Source organism: Equus przewalskii, chromosome 32, assembly GCF_037783145.1.
Source record: "Equus przewalskii isolate Varuska chromosome 32, EquPr2, whole genome shotgun sequence".
NCBI classification, from domain to species: Eukaryota; Metazoa; Chordata; class Mammalia; order Perissodactyla; family Equidae; genus Equus; species Equus przewalskii.
In genome coordinates, this window is record NC_091862.1 from 5,732,919 (window position 1) to 5,750,990 (window position 18,072).

Below are 18,072 nucleotides of genomic sequence, written 5' to 3' on the forward strand. Positions count from 1 at the left end.
GCGCAGACCTAGCACCGCTCATCAAGCCACACTGTGGCTGCATCCCACATAAAACAGAGGAAGATTAGTACAGACGTTAGCTCAGCAACACTCTTCCACAAGCAAAAAGAGGAAGATTGGCAACACATGTTAGCTGAGGGCCAATCTTGCTGACTGAAAAAAAAATCAGATCATGTCACTCCCCTCTCCTAAAAGCCCTCCAATGGTTTCACTGATGCTAGACTAAAAGCTAAAGTCCTTAAGATAGTCAACAAGGTCTTGCACGACGATTGAGCAACTGTTCTAATATGTACATGAGCATATCAAGATCAAATTAATTACAGGCAGATTTAGATACTGTGTTATAAAAGACAAAATGAACTGGAAACTAGTAACATAATATCAGTGTAACAAGAATAAAGGAAATGAAAACATCTGATGACAGAACTGAGAAATGAGTAAATTAATACACAAGCTTTCTGTGAGGATCAAATATATAATAATTTGAATTTATCAAAATATAAAATTTGAATTTATCAAAATATAAAAATAATTTGAAAAGTAATATATAAAGGTAAGAAATCATTATGTCACAGTTCACAGAATTCTGTATAACTGTAAACATATTAGGTAAATGTTAAGTCAAGACTATAAAAAGAAATTCAGCCAAGAAATTTAACAATCCAAGTTATTTTGAAGGGCTCACAGAAAAAGTGTGAGAATTATGATATGAATAACAAGCATTAAAATGTCATCTGAAGAAAGTTTTCTAATTATAATAAACAAGTTCAACATATATGTCTAAAAGCCTAAGGTTTACATACATAAAATAAATAATCTATTCAAAATACCACTTGTCTAATTACCAAATAATAATTTATCATAATGACTATATTAAATTAGTAACTGTATCAAAGAAGTTTAATTAAAGACACAAAAATTTGTAGAAAAGCAAACAGTACTACTTTGCAATAAAGCTTACTAGCAAACAAAAATGAACAACATATCCTGCCTTAAATATTTAGCAAAAATTAGTGAATAATTTATATTGTAAAACTCTGTAAGAATCATGAAAACTACAATTTTTCTACCCAATTAACTTACATAACAAAATAGTTACTTAAAACCAGCAATCACAAACCCCTAATCATTTCCAGGTAACATTAATTTCCTTATAGGGTGAACTTGAAATAAGAAGACCATCACTGTATCAAATCTTGATATTAACGTATTGTTTCTCTCTATATAAGCTTTGCTTAACGTCCTACCGTCATACTTAGGAAAATTTCATCACTCAGTTTGAAGATTTCCTCATAATCATTTTAGGAGAAATTACTTCTTTTGCTCATTTCCCTCTACTGCATACTAATATTTCAAAATTCTTTCACCCATTTATAAGATAACTTGAAGACAAAAATATATACATGAGAAATTTTACTTTATAGTTACATGAAGCTATCCAAAATCAATTTCATCAATATTTTCCTTCCTGACTTTAAATGTTTTCACAAATACTTACACTTTGTTTACAATTAAAAGCCACTTCTTCACTACACACCAAAGAGTTTCATAGCAGATAACTCACTTGTTACTCCATTTTCAGAGAAGCCAGTAGTATCAAGTTTGAATTTTATTCTAAGTGAAATGGCAAGTCACTGATAGGCTTTAATATGATTTACACTTAAAAAAATATCATGCTAACTTAAGGGAAATGAACTGAATGGAGTAAGACTAAAAATGAAACGAAAGATGATTTCAACTAGGGTAGCAGGAATATATGTGTTCAAGAAATACTTTGGAAGCAGATTTGTATCAGCAGTTGTTTCCTGCCAAGGATGACCTAAGTCCCCAAAGATTAGCAAAATTAGGACACTGTTCTACAGTCCTTTTCTATGAGGAGAGTGTAACTGAATTTTTCACAAAATTTCACACTGTAATTATACCAGTGTATTGAAGTCCTTAGGAATCTGAAGGAGGTAAAGATCAGGTCCACGGAAGTGAGATTTAAACAAGTGGACTGAATGTACTTATAATGGCAAGGATATTTTAAGCAGATATTTGATGGTGACAGATTTAGATTGGTCAGATAAAAATACTATATTTAACTAGAGAAAGAACTCTTCCCTAGTTAGGCATGGTTATTTTGTGATTTAAGAGACAAAAGAGGTAAAAACAAACTGATTATTAAAAATCAAAGAAACGTCTGAAATAAAAATGGTATTATTTTCAGAGTAAACAAGTTCGCTAGGTAAGATACTATCAGACTCTACTAATGAATCAAGTGTGATCATCTCAAAATCTTTATTACTTTTGCAGTGGAATTAAAATGCTGAACTGTCCCCTGAAAAAAATAATTACCAATTGCTCTAACAATGCTAAAGTTTCTCTGACTTCATATGCTTGTTAAAAAAATAACGAGAAAAGAACCTACTTCATAAGGTTGTTTTGAAACTCCAATTTGGATTTAAAGAGTTTGAACTGATTTACTAAACATTAAGTTGCATTATGGAATTACTTAAGTAGTATTAATGGAACTTATGGTGACACATTCAGATCATTAAAATTATTACAAAAATTAGAACCGTGGCACAAGAAAAGTAGGCACAATCTTTATCTAGACTATTAACCTTAAAAATCAGATGTAAAACATAAAATGGATTAGTTATTACACTTGGTTATGAAATTAATTCAAGCAAAAAGTCTACCACTCTCCATTCCCCACCTGTAGGTCCCTCAAGATAGGGTTAGATATTTTTCTATATAACATTAAACAAAGTGGGCACAAAATCATTAAAATACACACAACTCTCCTTCTACATCTTTCCAGGTAAGAAACATTTACACTAAAATAAAATAAAGACAATTTCACACTTTAGCTATAAATTCATTCTGTAAATGATAATGTAAACTGAATCATACTCCCCATAGAAACAATATGAAACTAGGAATTATGTACCAGTTCAAGACATAAACATAAAATATAAAAGTATAGTTTTTTGTTACAAAAATATCTATAGTATCACACAGCACCTTAATATAAAAACTGTCCTAAAATAACAAATAGTTGTAAGAACCATGAGAATTATTTTATTCACATTTTTGTAACGAAAGGTTTTAAAAAAAAATTTTAAAAAGCAAAGATTAAAAACTTTACTAATACCCAGGGTTTGAGATTGTGTTGGGAAACAGGCATTTTCATACAACACTGGCAGGACTGTAAACTGGTATAAACTTTTTGAAAAGCAACTTATAAATTTTAATACGAATGAAGCATTATAAAGTAAAATGCACTTACCCTTTAACCTAGTAATTCTACTTCAAAAGATTTATCCTACAAGTATATATGCACAAGTTAATTAACGCTGCTTGCTAAATTTATGCAGCATCTTCTCACTGAAGAGAGGAAACTGTCCTCTGCTGGGCATTCTGCTGTTGCATGTTTAGGGAGGTACCCTCAGAAGTTCCAAGGAACTACCATGGAGTGGGAGGCTGATGTGGAGTGGAGAATAAGATCAATGAAGATGAACCAATAAAAGAACTGAGAGGCTGAGTGTACTGAAGAGATTATTTACATAAATAAAATCTTAGGGACCGGTCCGGTGGTGCAGCGGTTACATTCGCACGTTCCACTTGGGCCACCTGGGGTTGGCTGGTACAGATCCCAGGTACGGATCCCAGGTACGGACATGGCACAGCTTGGCAAGCCATGCTGTGGGAGGCATCCCAAATATGAAGTAGAGGAAGATGAGCACGGATGTTAGCTCAGGGCCAGTCTTCCTCAGCACAAAGAGGAGGATTGGCAGCAGTTAGCTCTGGGCTAATATTCCTCAAAAAAAATAAAAAATAAAATCTTAGAGGAAAAACTTTCAGCTTCTTTTCCTCTTGCCTCATTCTTTCTTGAACTTGAGCCAATCAGGCTTTTAAACTCACCATCCATAACTTTGATCAGCAAGGTCACCAATGACCACTACTTGCCCAATCCAATGGTTAACTCCTCATTCTTATCTTCACTGAATCATCTTCCGCAACAAACGTCCTCACTTGGCTTCTAGGACTTCACACTCCTGGTTTACCTCCAACCTCAGCGGCTCCTCTCCTTGGTCTCCTTTGCTGGATCTTCCTATTTGTCCTGACCTCTGTTTGGTAAAGTACCCTTTGCTGGATCCTCCTCTTCTTCCTGACCGCTATGTGGTAAAGTACCCAGGGACCGCAGGGGCTCAGTCCTCAGACTACTCTTCTATATATTTATCCAGTCTTCAGACGATATCGTCCAGTCCCACGGTTCTAAAAGCTTTTGATATGACGATGACTCCAAAATTGACATATTCTTGCCCCATCTTCTCATCTAACCTGATTATTATAATCAAATGCCCATTTAACATTTGCTATCTCAACTTTTACACTTCCAAATTCAATTTCTTGACTTCCCTTCCAAATCTGCTCTTCCAACAGTGTAAACAGAAGACGATTCCAATTGCTCAGGGTAAAAATCTTGAAGTCATCATACATACCACATCAAATCAATCAAAATTACTGTCAGCTTTACCTTCAGAATAAATCCATAATCTGACTTCTTCTCAGCACCTTCAACACTAGTCCAAGTCACTTTCATCTCTTACATGAACTGCAAACGCTTGTGCATTGGCATCTCTGCTTTCACCATCACCCTCAAAGTCTATTCTCTATTCAGAATGATCCTTTGAAATATCAGATCGTGTCATTCCTCTCCTTAAATTCCTCCAACAGCTTTTCATCTCAGACTAAAATCCAAGATCCTTATCATGGTCTACAGGCCTCTGTAAGCTGCCAGCTCTTCATCCTCCCTCTGACTCAACCTCCGACCTACTCACTAAGCTCCTCACAGGACCCCGTTGATATACCTCAAACACGTCTCAGGGTCACTGTACTTGCTGCTCTCTTTGCTTAGAAAGCTCTTTGGATATTCAAATAATTGTATCACATTTCAATTCGTTTTTTCTTTTTCATAAACTTCACCTTCTCAGAGGCATTCTCTAATCATCCCATATAGAACAGCATTTTCCTAATCCAAAGTTCTCTATCCTCTTACCCTGATATTTTTTCTTCACAACCTAATATAGTTTATATTTGATTATGCTTATTGTCAGTAATCTAACCCACAACCCATCCCCAGAAGGTAAGCTTCATGATGGCAGGCACTTTATTGGTCAGCTTTATTTATTGTCTTTATCCTCAAAAGCTGACACAGTGGAAGCATGAAATAAACATTTGGGAAATGAAGTACAAGGCCCAGAGGTGAGAAAAAGATTGGAGTTTCAAGAAATTCAAATAAATATAGAATGACTCAATCTGTGGGTATGGTGTGGAATGTGTGTATATTATGTGTGTACTTTCGGTATGAGGGCGAGTGAGAAATGAAGCCTGAAAGGTAAGGTATGGCAAATCATGAAGCAATTTGTAAGGACACATTAAGGAATTCTGCTTTCTTTTCTCAGAGTAAGAGGAAAGGTATGAATAGACTGCAATGTAAAGATAGGGTTGAGAGGCCCAAGACTACAAGCAGGGACACCAGTTGTGGGGTTCTGAGAGGATTCTGGCTTGAATTAGGGTAAAGAAAAGTGGGGAGGGTGAAAGAAAGTAAGCAAATTTGAGAACTGTAGGAAGTAAAGTTGACTGAGTTTGGTATTTTTCTGGATAGAGATAACAGAATATTGATGAGACAGGAAAGGCACAACTAAAAATTTCAAATACAAAGGGCTGTTAATTCACATGTTAGATAAGCAACTGCAACTGAAATGGTCAAAAGAGCAAAATTCTCAGCATCACTATTCTTAAGATAAATCTTGGAACATGAAAACCACAAAAAAGTTTCAAAAGGCTTTCATGTAATACAAGACCAAATTTAAAAAATCTACTGGCAGCTCACTGGAAGGGCAATCTGAGGTTAGACAAAACACAAATGCTGATAAGAAATGTGTTCTCTCTCCTGCAATGATTCTGACACCCCTTAGTCAAACTCCACTGAGTTAGGCCGATGATTCTTTTCTGCAATTCTCAATTCAAGATGAGGGCATCTTAAATAATACAATCCAAAATAATTGCTGGTCTCTGTATCATTCCCATTATAACTTTTACATAAACAGCAAGAAAAATATCAGAATTACCCAAATTCATTTATAGGTGAATTCTTTTCAGAAGATCAAGATTGGTCAATATTTTCAAGCCAAAAAAAATTTTCTTGAAAATATTTAAGCAATGATAAACTCATGAGACTAAACTCATTATAAACTAAAATACTGGATTTTTTTATAAAGGCCAAATAAATTTACTTAAAAAGAATAACCATGAGTTGGGAAGGAACTTACATTTTCTCCAATTTTGAATTAATGCATTCTTTCTAAATCAGTATTTGGAAAGAATAACACATAAATCTATACAAGTATAAAACAATAGTATTTATACAACGTCAAAAAGCTGCAGCAAACTTTTATGGAACAATTATGTGCTGGCATTATGCTAAGCATTCTCCATGTATCATCTCATTTAATTTCACAAAAACTACATGGGAGTTTAATGATGTTCCAATGTTACAGATGAGAAAACTGAGACAGTAAAAGGCCAAAAAGATGGGATTCAAATCTAGAAGTCAGTCTCAAATACGATGTATTCTGTCTCCCAAAAACCTATTTAAGTAAAAACCCAAATCACTTGATAGTTCAGGATTGTAAAGCTTCTGTTTTGTTTAAATCCTTGTTTATCCAGACACCATTACCAGAAATGTATAGTAACTTTCAGTTTAATTAAAATAAATTTCGATATAGCATCCATGTTACAATAAACCTATGTAATCAAATGAACAGGAATACGAAATTACTGCAAGGTTAAATCACCTTATAGAACCCATACCTTAAAGTATTTTTATTCCATAATTTGTAATTCTAAGAAAATTTTACTACTTCAGAGGTAGTAATTAATAACAATCCTAAAAATACTTCTAAAGGATACAGATCAATCATCAAAAGTACTGTTTTCCTTTAAAATGTAAATTACATGAAATTTTTAAAAAGCTTCTGTCATTTTTTATCTACTGCCACCTTTTAATACTCAAAGATGAACAATTTTAAAATCAAAATGGTCCTTAGAGGTCATTTGCTCCAACTCTCATTTTGTAAATGAGGAAACAGACCCAGAGAAGTTTATAACCCTTCTGAAAGACACATAACTGGTTACTAACACAGCTTCTAATTCAATGTTCTTTCTCAGGTTAATAGTTTTAGAAGTAAAGTAGCTTACAGAATGATTAGAATAATCTAATAGGTAAGAGTTTTAATTATTAGACATTGGTCTATTTGCTAGATTAGGTGAACTCATTTGCTTAGTATTATATGAGCTGAATACTTTTGGCTATACAAAGCAATAAAAATCTTAAGTAACTTTTTCTGTTTATGGAACTAACAGTCCAGTATGCTTAGAAAAAACCCTTTTCTATAGAGCTTTTCAATACTGCACAATTATTAAGGAAAAGGAGAAACATTATATAGCATAATAGTATATAAATACAGATTTTAGCTCATATTTAACCTGTTAGTTTATATGCCTCATAAGATCTATCAAACAGTTAATTGTGTCAAGTAAAAAGAAAATATTTATGACTTCTAAGTTTATGTGTAGAATAGACTATCTGAGAAATAAAGAAGAGCAGATGCCATACTCATTTATGTAAAAGGTTAATAAATTTTTGTTGGACAGAATACTAACAGTATTCCTAATTTTCTCAATAGTAGGTTAGGGTCCACATTCCCATATATTTTTACTAATACAAAAAATATTTTAATAATGACTTAGAAAGCCAATCATTTATTTTTAATTTTGCATTAAAAAAGATAATACTCTGGTAGTAGTTCAATCATCATTTCTAAACTAAAGGGTTCTGGAAGAATGAGGAAAAGACAATGGTAGGTGGGAATAAAGAGGGGGAGATGGAGAATGGAAGGAGGGAAGATGAAAACATAGAGGTGTCTGAGATTATTTCTTATGAGATGTCACCCTCCAAAATTACTTTCAGTGTCTAGCATCTAAGACCCCCAAACATGAACTTTAATGGTTTTTATTATCTCAGAAAAAATATTAAATGAGTTAAAGTGTGAAAAGTACCCAGAATAATGCCTGGTACATGAGTAAACGTTACCTCTTATTTTTCTAAAGAAAAATGTTATCATTATTATGGGAAAATTTAACCATCAAATAGTCTTTCTATGGGAGACAATGCTATGTCAGGAAAGTTCTTGGAACCTGTCGTCAACTCAAATAACGTGCTCCTACTAATAGGGCTCACCCAACATAAATATTACATGTACAGGCTTCTGTACCCTCATCACTTACTTACAATGAGAAATTGCTCCACAAATAAAAGAAGAAAGCTTTTGTCATCCTACTAATAATGTACCTACATTCTTATCCTATAAGAGAGTGATATAAAGGCAATACTACTTTTCAAAAGTAGGTCACTAATTGAGTTTGCTCCCCTCACAACACTTCCTTCACAAAAATAAACAGGCTTTCCCATTTAAGGGTTTGAGCAATGTCTATGTTTATTATACTAAAGTAAATGAGTTATAAATTATTTTTATATTTTGTGGTTAAATAAAATTTCTAACAAATAACAACCTATTTTTATTAACATAAACATTACAATTATTTAAAATTAAACTGAAAAAAAGGCTTAGGCCCAAATCTAGGATTTGGAAATTAATACTTACTGCAGGTACCAGTAATTTCTTCACTTCCTCAACGGCTCTCTTTAATTTGATCTCTGCTCTGTTTTGAGCGTCTTCCACAGTGATCAGTACATGTAAATCTTCATTGAGATGCTCCCAATTGGGCTTGCCTCTATTTTGCTCCTCCTAGAAAATTTACAAAGTACACTATTACAAATTTTTCTTTTCAAAGAGAGAGTATATCTTTCATAATACCCACTTGTTGCCAAGTATTTGAGGTATGTTTTGCATATTCTTCCATGATGACTGATAAATCTTTGAATTATTTCCCTGGCAAAAAGCCTGGGTGTGTGATTACTGAATCAAATGAGAACTAATTCAACAGATATTTAGTGAGCACTTCCTATGTATTAATCATGGAGACAGATGCTAAGGCTACAACAGCGAGCAAGGCAATCTCAACCCCTGCAGTGTTCTTAGGCACTAAGAAACTTCTGTATGGTGTCCTCCTTAGGTTCTCAGGAAAAGAATGGTATTATTTTTGTATGTTACGAGTTAAGTAGAAGGTTATCAAGGTTAATTTAAGCAAGTCACTCGTCAAGGTCACACAGTTAATAACTCGACAATTTAGGCGCTGAATCAAAGTTTTCATTGTCAAATTCAGTCATCTTTTCAATTTGTTACAACTATTTTTAATAACTGGCTAAATTCAAGATTAGGAAAAGTATTTTGCAAATAGACATTACTGTGTAAGAGAAATGCCATTTGTTTTAAGTATTTCAAGTAGTAATTACAGAAACATTTCACTATAATCACAGTAAGAAATAAATGTTTAAGTATAGTTTAACTATATTTCCATTAGACCTTACTTTAAAATTAGTGAACTGTAAGGTCAGTCTTTAATTATATCCACCCATAAGTACTAGTTTAATAGAGAATATCTATGTTGCATTTCCCTGATGTCTTCAAATCACCTAGTGAGGAATATCCCTAGCATGGAAACACTGGCAAGCTACAGGGAGTTTAGAAGTAGAGTTGGCCACATTTCCCTCTTACCTAAGATATAAGAACTTCAGAATTGCTTCTTGTTTTAAGTTTTAGAGCTAATAAGATATTTATAAAACATAATTTATAAATCTACATTTTTAAAAAATTTTAAAAAATAAGAATATAAATTTATAAATAATATAAAAATGGCATAAATAAATGCACCTAGTTCAGTGTAAGGTACTATACATAAAGAAAAAAAAACACCTGTTGTTGCTGAATGTTCATCTTAAAGGTCACTATTTACTAAATTATGAGATTCCAACCAAAGAAAATAAAACTAGTATAAATTAACAAAACTGATATAATAAAACACGTTTCTACTACCATTCCCATGTTTACAGAGGCCACGCTAGGGAAATCTAAGGAGCTGGTCAATAAGGATAGAAATAAGTTCCAAGTCAAGTATATGCTTCTGCCTTTATTTTCTGTTAATGCCATTAAAATGAATATGCATCCAAATGTTGTGAGGGGAAACAAAAAACCAGGCAAAGCACACCATCCTAGGGTAGGCCATCTACGTGTTCCCAAAGAGTGAACTCAGAGTCACCACAGCGCACTCACAGGAATACAACAGGGGATGTGAAATTCCAAGGGCAACGACAGTCAATGTCTGTCAGACACCATGCAAACTCCCAGCTCAAAATATCTGAATTTTTCAACATTATATCATGCTACTTCCCTTTTGATGATGTCATATCTTTGCAATGCTAAGTTTTCAGCGGTTGATGAAATAAAAGGAAGTCCATGCAAAAATCAATTTGGAACAGGAAAAGAAGGTGGTGGTAGTGTCCAATCTGATTCTCAAGTTTGAGAATTTGAACAGTGCCCAAGAGAAACACACATCTCCCGTTAATAAATAATGTGGTTATTTATGAATAAAATTTAAAATTTTTTTCAATTTAAGTTGTTTTGATATAAACGCTAATTAAGTTGCTTGGAAGTAACTATTTAATCAAATAAAAAACTACTAAGTAATTCTCTTTGCCTAGGGGACACTATGAAAAACTGAGAAACGAAAGAGTCAATGAGTCAAGAAATTGGCACCCTCAGGGTTATCTGTATGCCAAAAAATGTAAAACATATATATATATCTACTGTGGCAAAAAAAAAATCAATTTGTTAAATTCAGATTTTAATTTTTATGTTTAAAAGTGTTGACAACATTTACTCACCAAAATTTGTGTTTTTACTTTTTTAGCTATTTTTGGAATAGAGCTAATAAATAAAAAAGTTACTTGTACTATTTGATGAACCTAAAAGTGTGTCTATATGCATATGAATAAGGGACTTCTGCTTTTGGCTAAGATAAAGTAACATGAACATGATTCACTATCGTGCCTGAAACAACCAAAAAACAGGCAAAACAACCAAAAAACCATTCTCAAGCCCCTGGACCTCAGGTGATAAGGACAGTAAGGCTAAGTGATGGGAAATCAACAGGGTAAGTCCCACTATTGCCCCAGCTCCCAGGCTTGGGAGTCTCCAGGCAGTAGCCCTGGGAAGAGTGCCAGGCTAACATGACTCCTTGGGTTGAGGAGACTAAGCTGAGAATCCAGGGACACCTAAGTAGCTAGAGTTCACAGAAAAAGAGTACTGGAAAGAGCTGCACAGAAAAAGAACTCTGGAGACCTGCACAAGGTCTACTCCGGCATTCAGCTGATGACTGATCAGTGCATGCACGTGAGGAAGCACTGGAGGCCAGGAAAGAACCATCCAGAGGATTCAAGGTACAAGAGCCAGGTTCTCACACAGAGCCAGCAGGAAGACTTCATGATTCACAGTGGGTATAAAGTGCACAGGTCTCGCCTCAGTGGTGGGAAATAATTACACCTGCTCTGAGCACTGTTCAGTACTACCTAAATCTTAAAAGAAGACCTCAAAGGAGCAAACTGTTTCCAACTAACTTAACTGTGTCCCAGAACAAAGCTCAAGAATACTTACAGGAACACGAAATAACCACATAACAAGGTAAAAATCACACTATCTGGCAACTAATCAGAAATTAACAGGCATGCAAAGAAGCAGAAAATGTAATATATATAAGAAAAATCAATCCATCGAAACCAACCTGTAACTGACACAGATGTTGTAATTAGTAGACAGACACTAAAAGCTAGTACGTGTGCGTCAGACACTAATGCGTACAGATACTAATACAAGGAGAACTGAGGAACATTTATAACCCAAAATATTTAAGAAAGGTCTAAGAATAAAAACTAAAATCATAAATGACTTGCCACAAACTTTTATACAAGGAGAAGACAAAAAGCCAGAGGATTTAAAGGAAATAATATTACTTACATGATAGGAACAGAGAACAAAGTTGTAGTATAACTTGACATTGTGCTTTATTGAAGGAATAAATTTTGGAGTTGTGAAACACCTTGGTAAATGTATACTCTTAATTAATTCAATAACTTAGGTGTCAGTTAAAAATACAAAAGTAAAAGAAAGTTATACTATCTTACTATTTGCTTCAAAATAAACAGTTTTGCTTACAGTTCTAAAAACAGTTGAAAGAACAAAAACATAGAAAAAGACAGTGAAATTAATGCAATCATGTAGCTTCATTCCCTCCTAAAATACTGTAGAGTTTAAAATGTACAATCTCATAAGGAAGAAGAAAATGGGAAAGGAAACAATGTAGGAACTAGAAAGCAGATGGCTAAGTAGTCAGGGACTGACTTAGTCAACCCCAGGAGAGGAGGAACCAATTTATATTGCAGACTTCCCCCAAAGGCCAAGGAAATTGGAAGCAATGGAAACAGGGGCAAGGGTAGGGCTAAGAGTGGAAGATTGGCTGAATTCTCATTAAGGAGCAGCTGAATCTCCACATCCCTTGTCCCCAAAGAGCTAGCTATCTGGCACTCTCTAATTCCCAGCAAAAGACTAGACACATATTCCTAAAAAGTTCCCCTTTCTGGAACTGGGTTTTGAGGGGCAGTTGATGGGATCATTTACACACTGAAGGCTAAGGTGTCCAGCCTTCACCCTGATTCTACACTCAGAGCCAAGGCAGCCCAGCCCACACAATGGGGCAGGACATTGAACACCTTTCTGTGAGGAGTCTGACCAGCCCAACAAACGGAAAACAACCTGAAGAAAGCAAACACTGAGCAGGGAGAAGAAAATCTCAAAAATCCTCGCAGAGTTAAAAAAAGATACTGAATCCTTAAAACAAGTAAAAAATGCTATTAAAAGAATTCAAAATATACAAAGGAACTCTTGAAACCAAAAATATGATAGTAGACATGAAAAACTTAAGAGGAGTTAGAAGATAAAAATTGAGGAATTCTCCCTCCAAGTAGCAAGACAGAGATGGACAGTGGTAGAGAGTAATATAAAAATTAGAGATCTAGTTCAAGAGGTTCAGAAACTAAATGACAGATCACCCACCAAGAAAAACAAAAAGGAAGCATAAGGGAGAAAAAATCATAAACGTAAAACATACTTTTAAAACAGAACTGAAGGATGAGAACTTCCAAATGAAAAGGGACTACTGAGTTCTCATACAATGAAAAAATGAAATGAAAACTAAGAAGGAACAACTAGTAGCAAGGTTAAGTACACAATGTAGCAACAGGGAACCGATAACAAAAGAATCTCTCACAGAGCAGGAAGCGACTGTGGTGGTGGTGGCAAGACAGCAGAGGGGGAGACAGAGACCCTGGTTTTCCACACCAGGCCTTACAGATACATACTTTTAATCTACGAGCATATCAAACTTCGTTTAAAAAAAGATTTTAAGATCATTCTACCCAGAAGCCACATTTATCCAATTGTAGTCCATTCTAACTTAAGAAGAGATTAAGTAAATTCCTTCAATAGTGAGTTTTGAGCCTAGTAATTATTCAACATAAATATAATTTCTCCTGTGTTCTCTTTCTGTTTCTTATCTAATGAAGGCAATCTGGAATTGGCAAATACTATAGAGAAGTCAATAAAACATATCCACAAACGTTCTCTTTTAATCATAAACAGACAAGACATAGAATAAGATTATAGGGTGCCTACTTCTATACCCTAAAATACCTACATTAAGAATCTACTCCCCAAATTTCTCTCTTCAATATTTTGGGACAAAAGAAAGACTGAAATGAAGCAGAGAGGAGGGGTAACAAAACGGATATAGACCAAAAATGTTGTATCTCTTAGAAATTGTGATCTATGAGGCATTAATTTCTTTTTACAGATGTATTTCAAATAATATTTCAAATATTTCAAATAATAACAATCTTAGCTGAGATACTAATAGGAAAAAATAGCTCATTATCATGAATTATGATGTCTATTTTAGTGTTACCCAAACCAATGTCATTTCATGTTATGTGCCACCAAATCTTCAGCAATAGAGAAGAACATGGGATTTTTTGCATCAACATATTCCTAAACATACATTTCCAGCACAGTCCTCCCTGCTGATTTCTAGACCTCCAACTTCCAAGTGCCAACTTGAGATGTGTACGTCAGTGTTTTTAAAGTGCTCTCAAATCAACACATCAAAACTGGAGTTCATCATCTCCCTTCTCCAAACTTGTCCACAACTACGTCTCAGTTATTACTGATCTTGAATGAGTTTTCTGAAAAGCATGGATTTTTAACACTTGAGCACAAGCACCAACTGGTTTTGTAAAAAATCTTTGAAATGCAGTCATAAGCTTATTTGTGCCCTGACAGAGAAAGACTGCTGTACATTCATTCACCCATTCACTTTAATCCACACTAACTTCAAGTGCCATTTCTTACTCACTGTCCCATGATATGCTTATATTCCCTCCATGTTGTAAATAAACCAGCCTATTCCCAAGTTTGCGAATAGTTTAAGTTTTTGTTTGTCAATAGTTTTAAGTTTAAATTAAGCAATTTATTTATTGCCTAGGTCCAGGATGCCTCTTCTTTCCCCTTCTTTAATAGTGACTTTATCTTTTGTTCTAAGTATCATACTGTAGCTTACTGTTATCTATGCATGGTCTAATTCTAGCTATTAGAAAGTCTGATCCCAGGTGAAGACCAGAACCATGTCTCATTGATGTTTATACTCTTGACAGTATGTATACACTGACTTTACACATATCGAGCACTAAACAAATACTTACTGAATTGAGCAACTGAGCTTTTATTATTGAGCATCATTAAAATCAAATATCAAATTGTACATTAATAAATCGCAGCTTTCCCCACAGCGTTCTGCCGTATTCAGTATCACTCTGTCTGTCTATAGAAACCTCCACACCATCTCCCTTAATCATGAATCTTGGGCTCGGCCTGCTGTTTTCTGACTCCTATTGAAGTTGCCATTTCCATTTGACAATCTTGACCTCCATTTTTTATTCTTGTTCTCTTACTTCTCTTCTAGTCACTCTCCCAGATTTTCTACAATCATGCTCACGAAGTCTGAACTCCACATCCCTCCACAGCTTTTCCTTTGCTCTGTCACCTCAATACTACCTTATTTCAATGTATCAGAAGAACGGAGTATAAGGGAAGAATGGGATATAAGGGTCAAAGTCTTTTTAAAACTCCAAGACTAAACTTATATCTTACTATAACAGAGCACCACAAAGATAAATTATATATAAGAAATTACTGTGTGTATAAATATGCTCAAAGCTCAAAACCGCTGACCTTGGATCTTTTGATTTGAGGGAGGCTGAAATGACAAGAGAGCTCTTAAGGAAATGGAATATACTTTACATAGTAAATTAAAGTTTAGTAGCATATAAAACAACTTTATAATACCATTCATACTTCATCATAGAGCAGGTAGACAATTACCAACGATCCTTTATTATGGTCTATATTCTTGGCAAATATATTATAGAAAAGTAAATTTCAAATAACTCAGTCTCTCAGGTGACGCTAAAGAAACTCGGAAATGAAAATGATGATGATGATAATGATAGCTACGCCTTTTTTAAACACTTATTGCTTGCTGAGTACTATGCTATGCAATAGAAAGACATCACCTCATTCAATCCTCCTAACAGCCATGTGAGTACAGTACTGTCATTGTTACTAATTTGTTAACGAGGTCGAGGCAGACATGGCTTGTCCAAGTCACATAGACAGTAAGTGTTCTACAGCCAAGCTGAGGTACCCAGGCAGAACAACTTTAGGGCCTGCATCTTAACAACTAATTCCTAGTACAAGACATAACCTGCACGAGAGCCCTAAAATTAAGGAAATTGCCCTAAAACAGCTTCACAAATTAGTGAGAGTCAGAAACAAAACACTGAGGTCTTGAATCTTTAAGAATTTTTTTCTACTTTACCATTTTACCTTTCAACATTCTTTTGCATGGAATTCTAAGCAGATCTTGTCCTCACAGAGTTTTAGAGCTGACAGGGACTTAGGATGCAGATAAACAAACAGATTAATTGATTATTTGGTAAATCTGGGCTTTGTTTTTTTTGTATTGGTCCTGTTTCCTAATTCCAAGTCAAGTGCTCTTTCTCTCTCCTAAGTGAATTCCTGAGTAAGTCCTGTGAAGAGCAATATCAAATATGAAAAACAATATCAAGAATAAAGTCAAGAGAAGCACCTGGTAAAAGAGATCTCTTACACCTACAAAAATGCTTTTTTCCTGGACGACAGAATTGCCTATCAAATTTCAATGACACAAATATACTAAAATGATAAACCTGTGACCACTTAACACACAGAATTCCTCCATTCACTAAAGTTTTCAATAGATGAGATTCTCAAAACTAAAATTTAGTCTTAATATACAATGCATATATCCAACATTATGCAAAGTCAGGGCTAATTGAAACCATCATCCTGAAAGAAGTTCTAACCATTAGTTTTAAATAAAACATCATCCACTTCATTTTGGAATCTGCTGTTTACAGGGATATAAAAATAGTAAGTAAAAAACACTCTCAACATTTGAGAAAATACTTTTGTTTCTGATTAAAAACAAAAACACCCGATGAGTCGCTGCCCTATGAAGTTTTAAATTAGGCTCTAATTACAGTATCTGTTTGAACAACAAAGTAATTCTATAACATGAAGTATCAGAATACACTGATTGTCCCAACTCCTGCTGACAGACTCTTTTAATTATACATTTCTAATCAGGAAAATGAGCACAAGACTTCTCCCCCTACTGTGCTCTTAATGTGAAAGTTCATGTGCCAAAACTTCCTAGATAGGAATTCCAAAAGTGTTATAATATTTAAGCAAACCACGGTTCAAATAACACACTTATGAATATATACATTTGAAGCCAAGTGATAAACTCAGACATGTAACCATCAGCGATTGTACTTACAATCAAATTAGCTTAAGAAATGTTGATTGACAAAATGGACATAAAGTAGACTTCACAGTTTAATTGCTAACTGACTCTAGTTATAAAGTTGAACTCAAAAATTTTTTTAACCTGAACTTAAGTCCAACAACAATCATGTTTTCAAAGCAAATTATTTTCTAATAATATACGAAGAACAAAATAATTTTATCTCATCTAGACAAGCCTTTATAGGCAGCAAGAATCTAACAAATGCTTATTAAATTAAGCACAATGAAACATATTTGCTAAATTCAAAGAACTTTCATTGTTTTATGTCAAAGATTTTCCAAGTTATAAACAAAAGGACTATTCTTAATACTTTTCCTTCACAAGAAAAACCTATCTTCTACACACCCACAGCCAACATCATACTCAATGGGGAAAAAATGGAAAGCCATCCCTCTGAAAACAGGAACAAGACAAGAGTGCCCAATCTCATCACTCTTATTCAACACGGCACTGGAGGTTTTGGCCAGAGCCATTAAGCAAGAAAAAGAAATGAAACCAAATAGGCAATGAAGAAGTGAAACTCTCACTGTTTGCAGATGACATGATTTTATATATAGAAAACCCTAAAAAAAAATCCATCAGAAAACTATTAGAAATAATCAACAACTACAGCAAAGTTGCAGGGTGAAAAATCAACTTACAGAAATCAGTTGCATTTCTATACTTCAATAACAAATTAACAGAAAAGAACTCAAGAATACAACCTTATTTACAATCCCAACAAAAAGAATAAAATATCTAGGAATAAATTTAACCAAGGAGGTCAACCTATACAATGAAAACTACAGGACATTATTCAAAGAATCAATGATGACAAAAAGAAATGGAAAGATATTCTATGTACATAGGTTGGAAGAACAGTTAAAATGTCCATACTACCTAAAACAATCTACAGATTCAACGCAATCCCAATGACATTCTTCACAGAAATAGAACAAAGAATCCTATAATTCATATGGGGCAACAAAAGACCCCGAATACCAAAAGCAATCCTGAGAAAAAAGAACGAAGCTGGAAGCATCACAATACCTGACTTCAAAACAT

At 34.2% G+C, this 18,072-nt stretch overlaps 1 protein-coding gene across 32 annotated transcripts in view; it reads right to left on the bottom strand.

Annotated features, from left to right (window-relative positions):
- QKI (QKI, KH domain containing RNA binding) overlaps positions 1-18,072 on the bottom strand; it is a 151,705-nt gene that overhangs the window by 35,268 nt on the left and 98,365 nt on the right. For all 32 annotated transcript variants that reach the window (XR_011535525.1, XR_011535526.1, XM_070602984.1 and 29 more), the window contains one exon: positions 8,718-8,861. Coding sequence is in view for 30 of the 32 variants with exons in the window: in XM_070602984.1 (XP_070459085.1) it covers positions 8,718-8,861 (144 nt within the window). In the remaining 2 variants the exon portion in view is untranslated. The remainder of the gene's footprint in view (positions 1-8,717; positions 8,862-18,072) is intronic.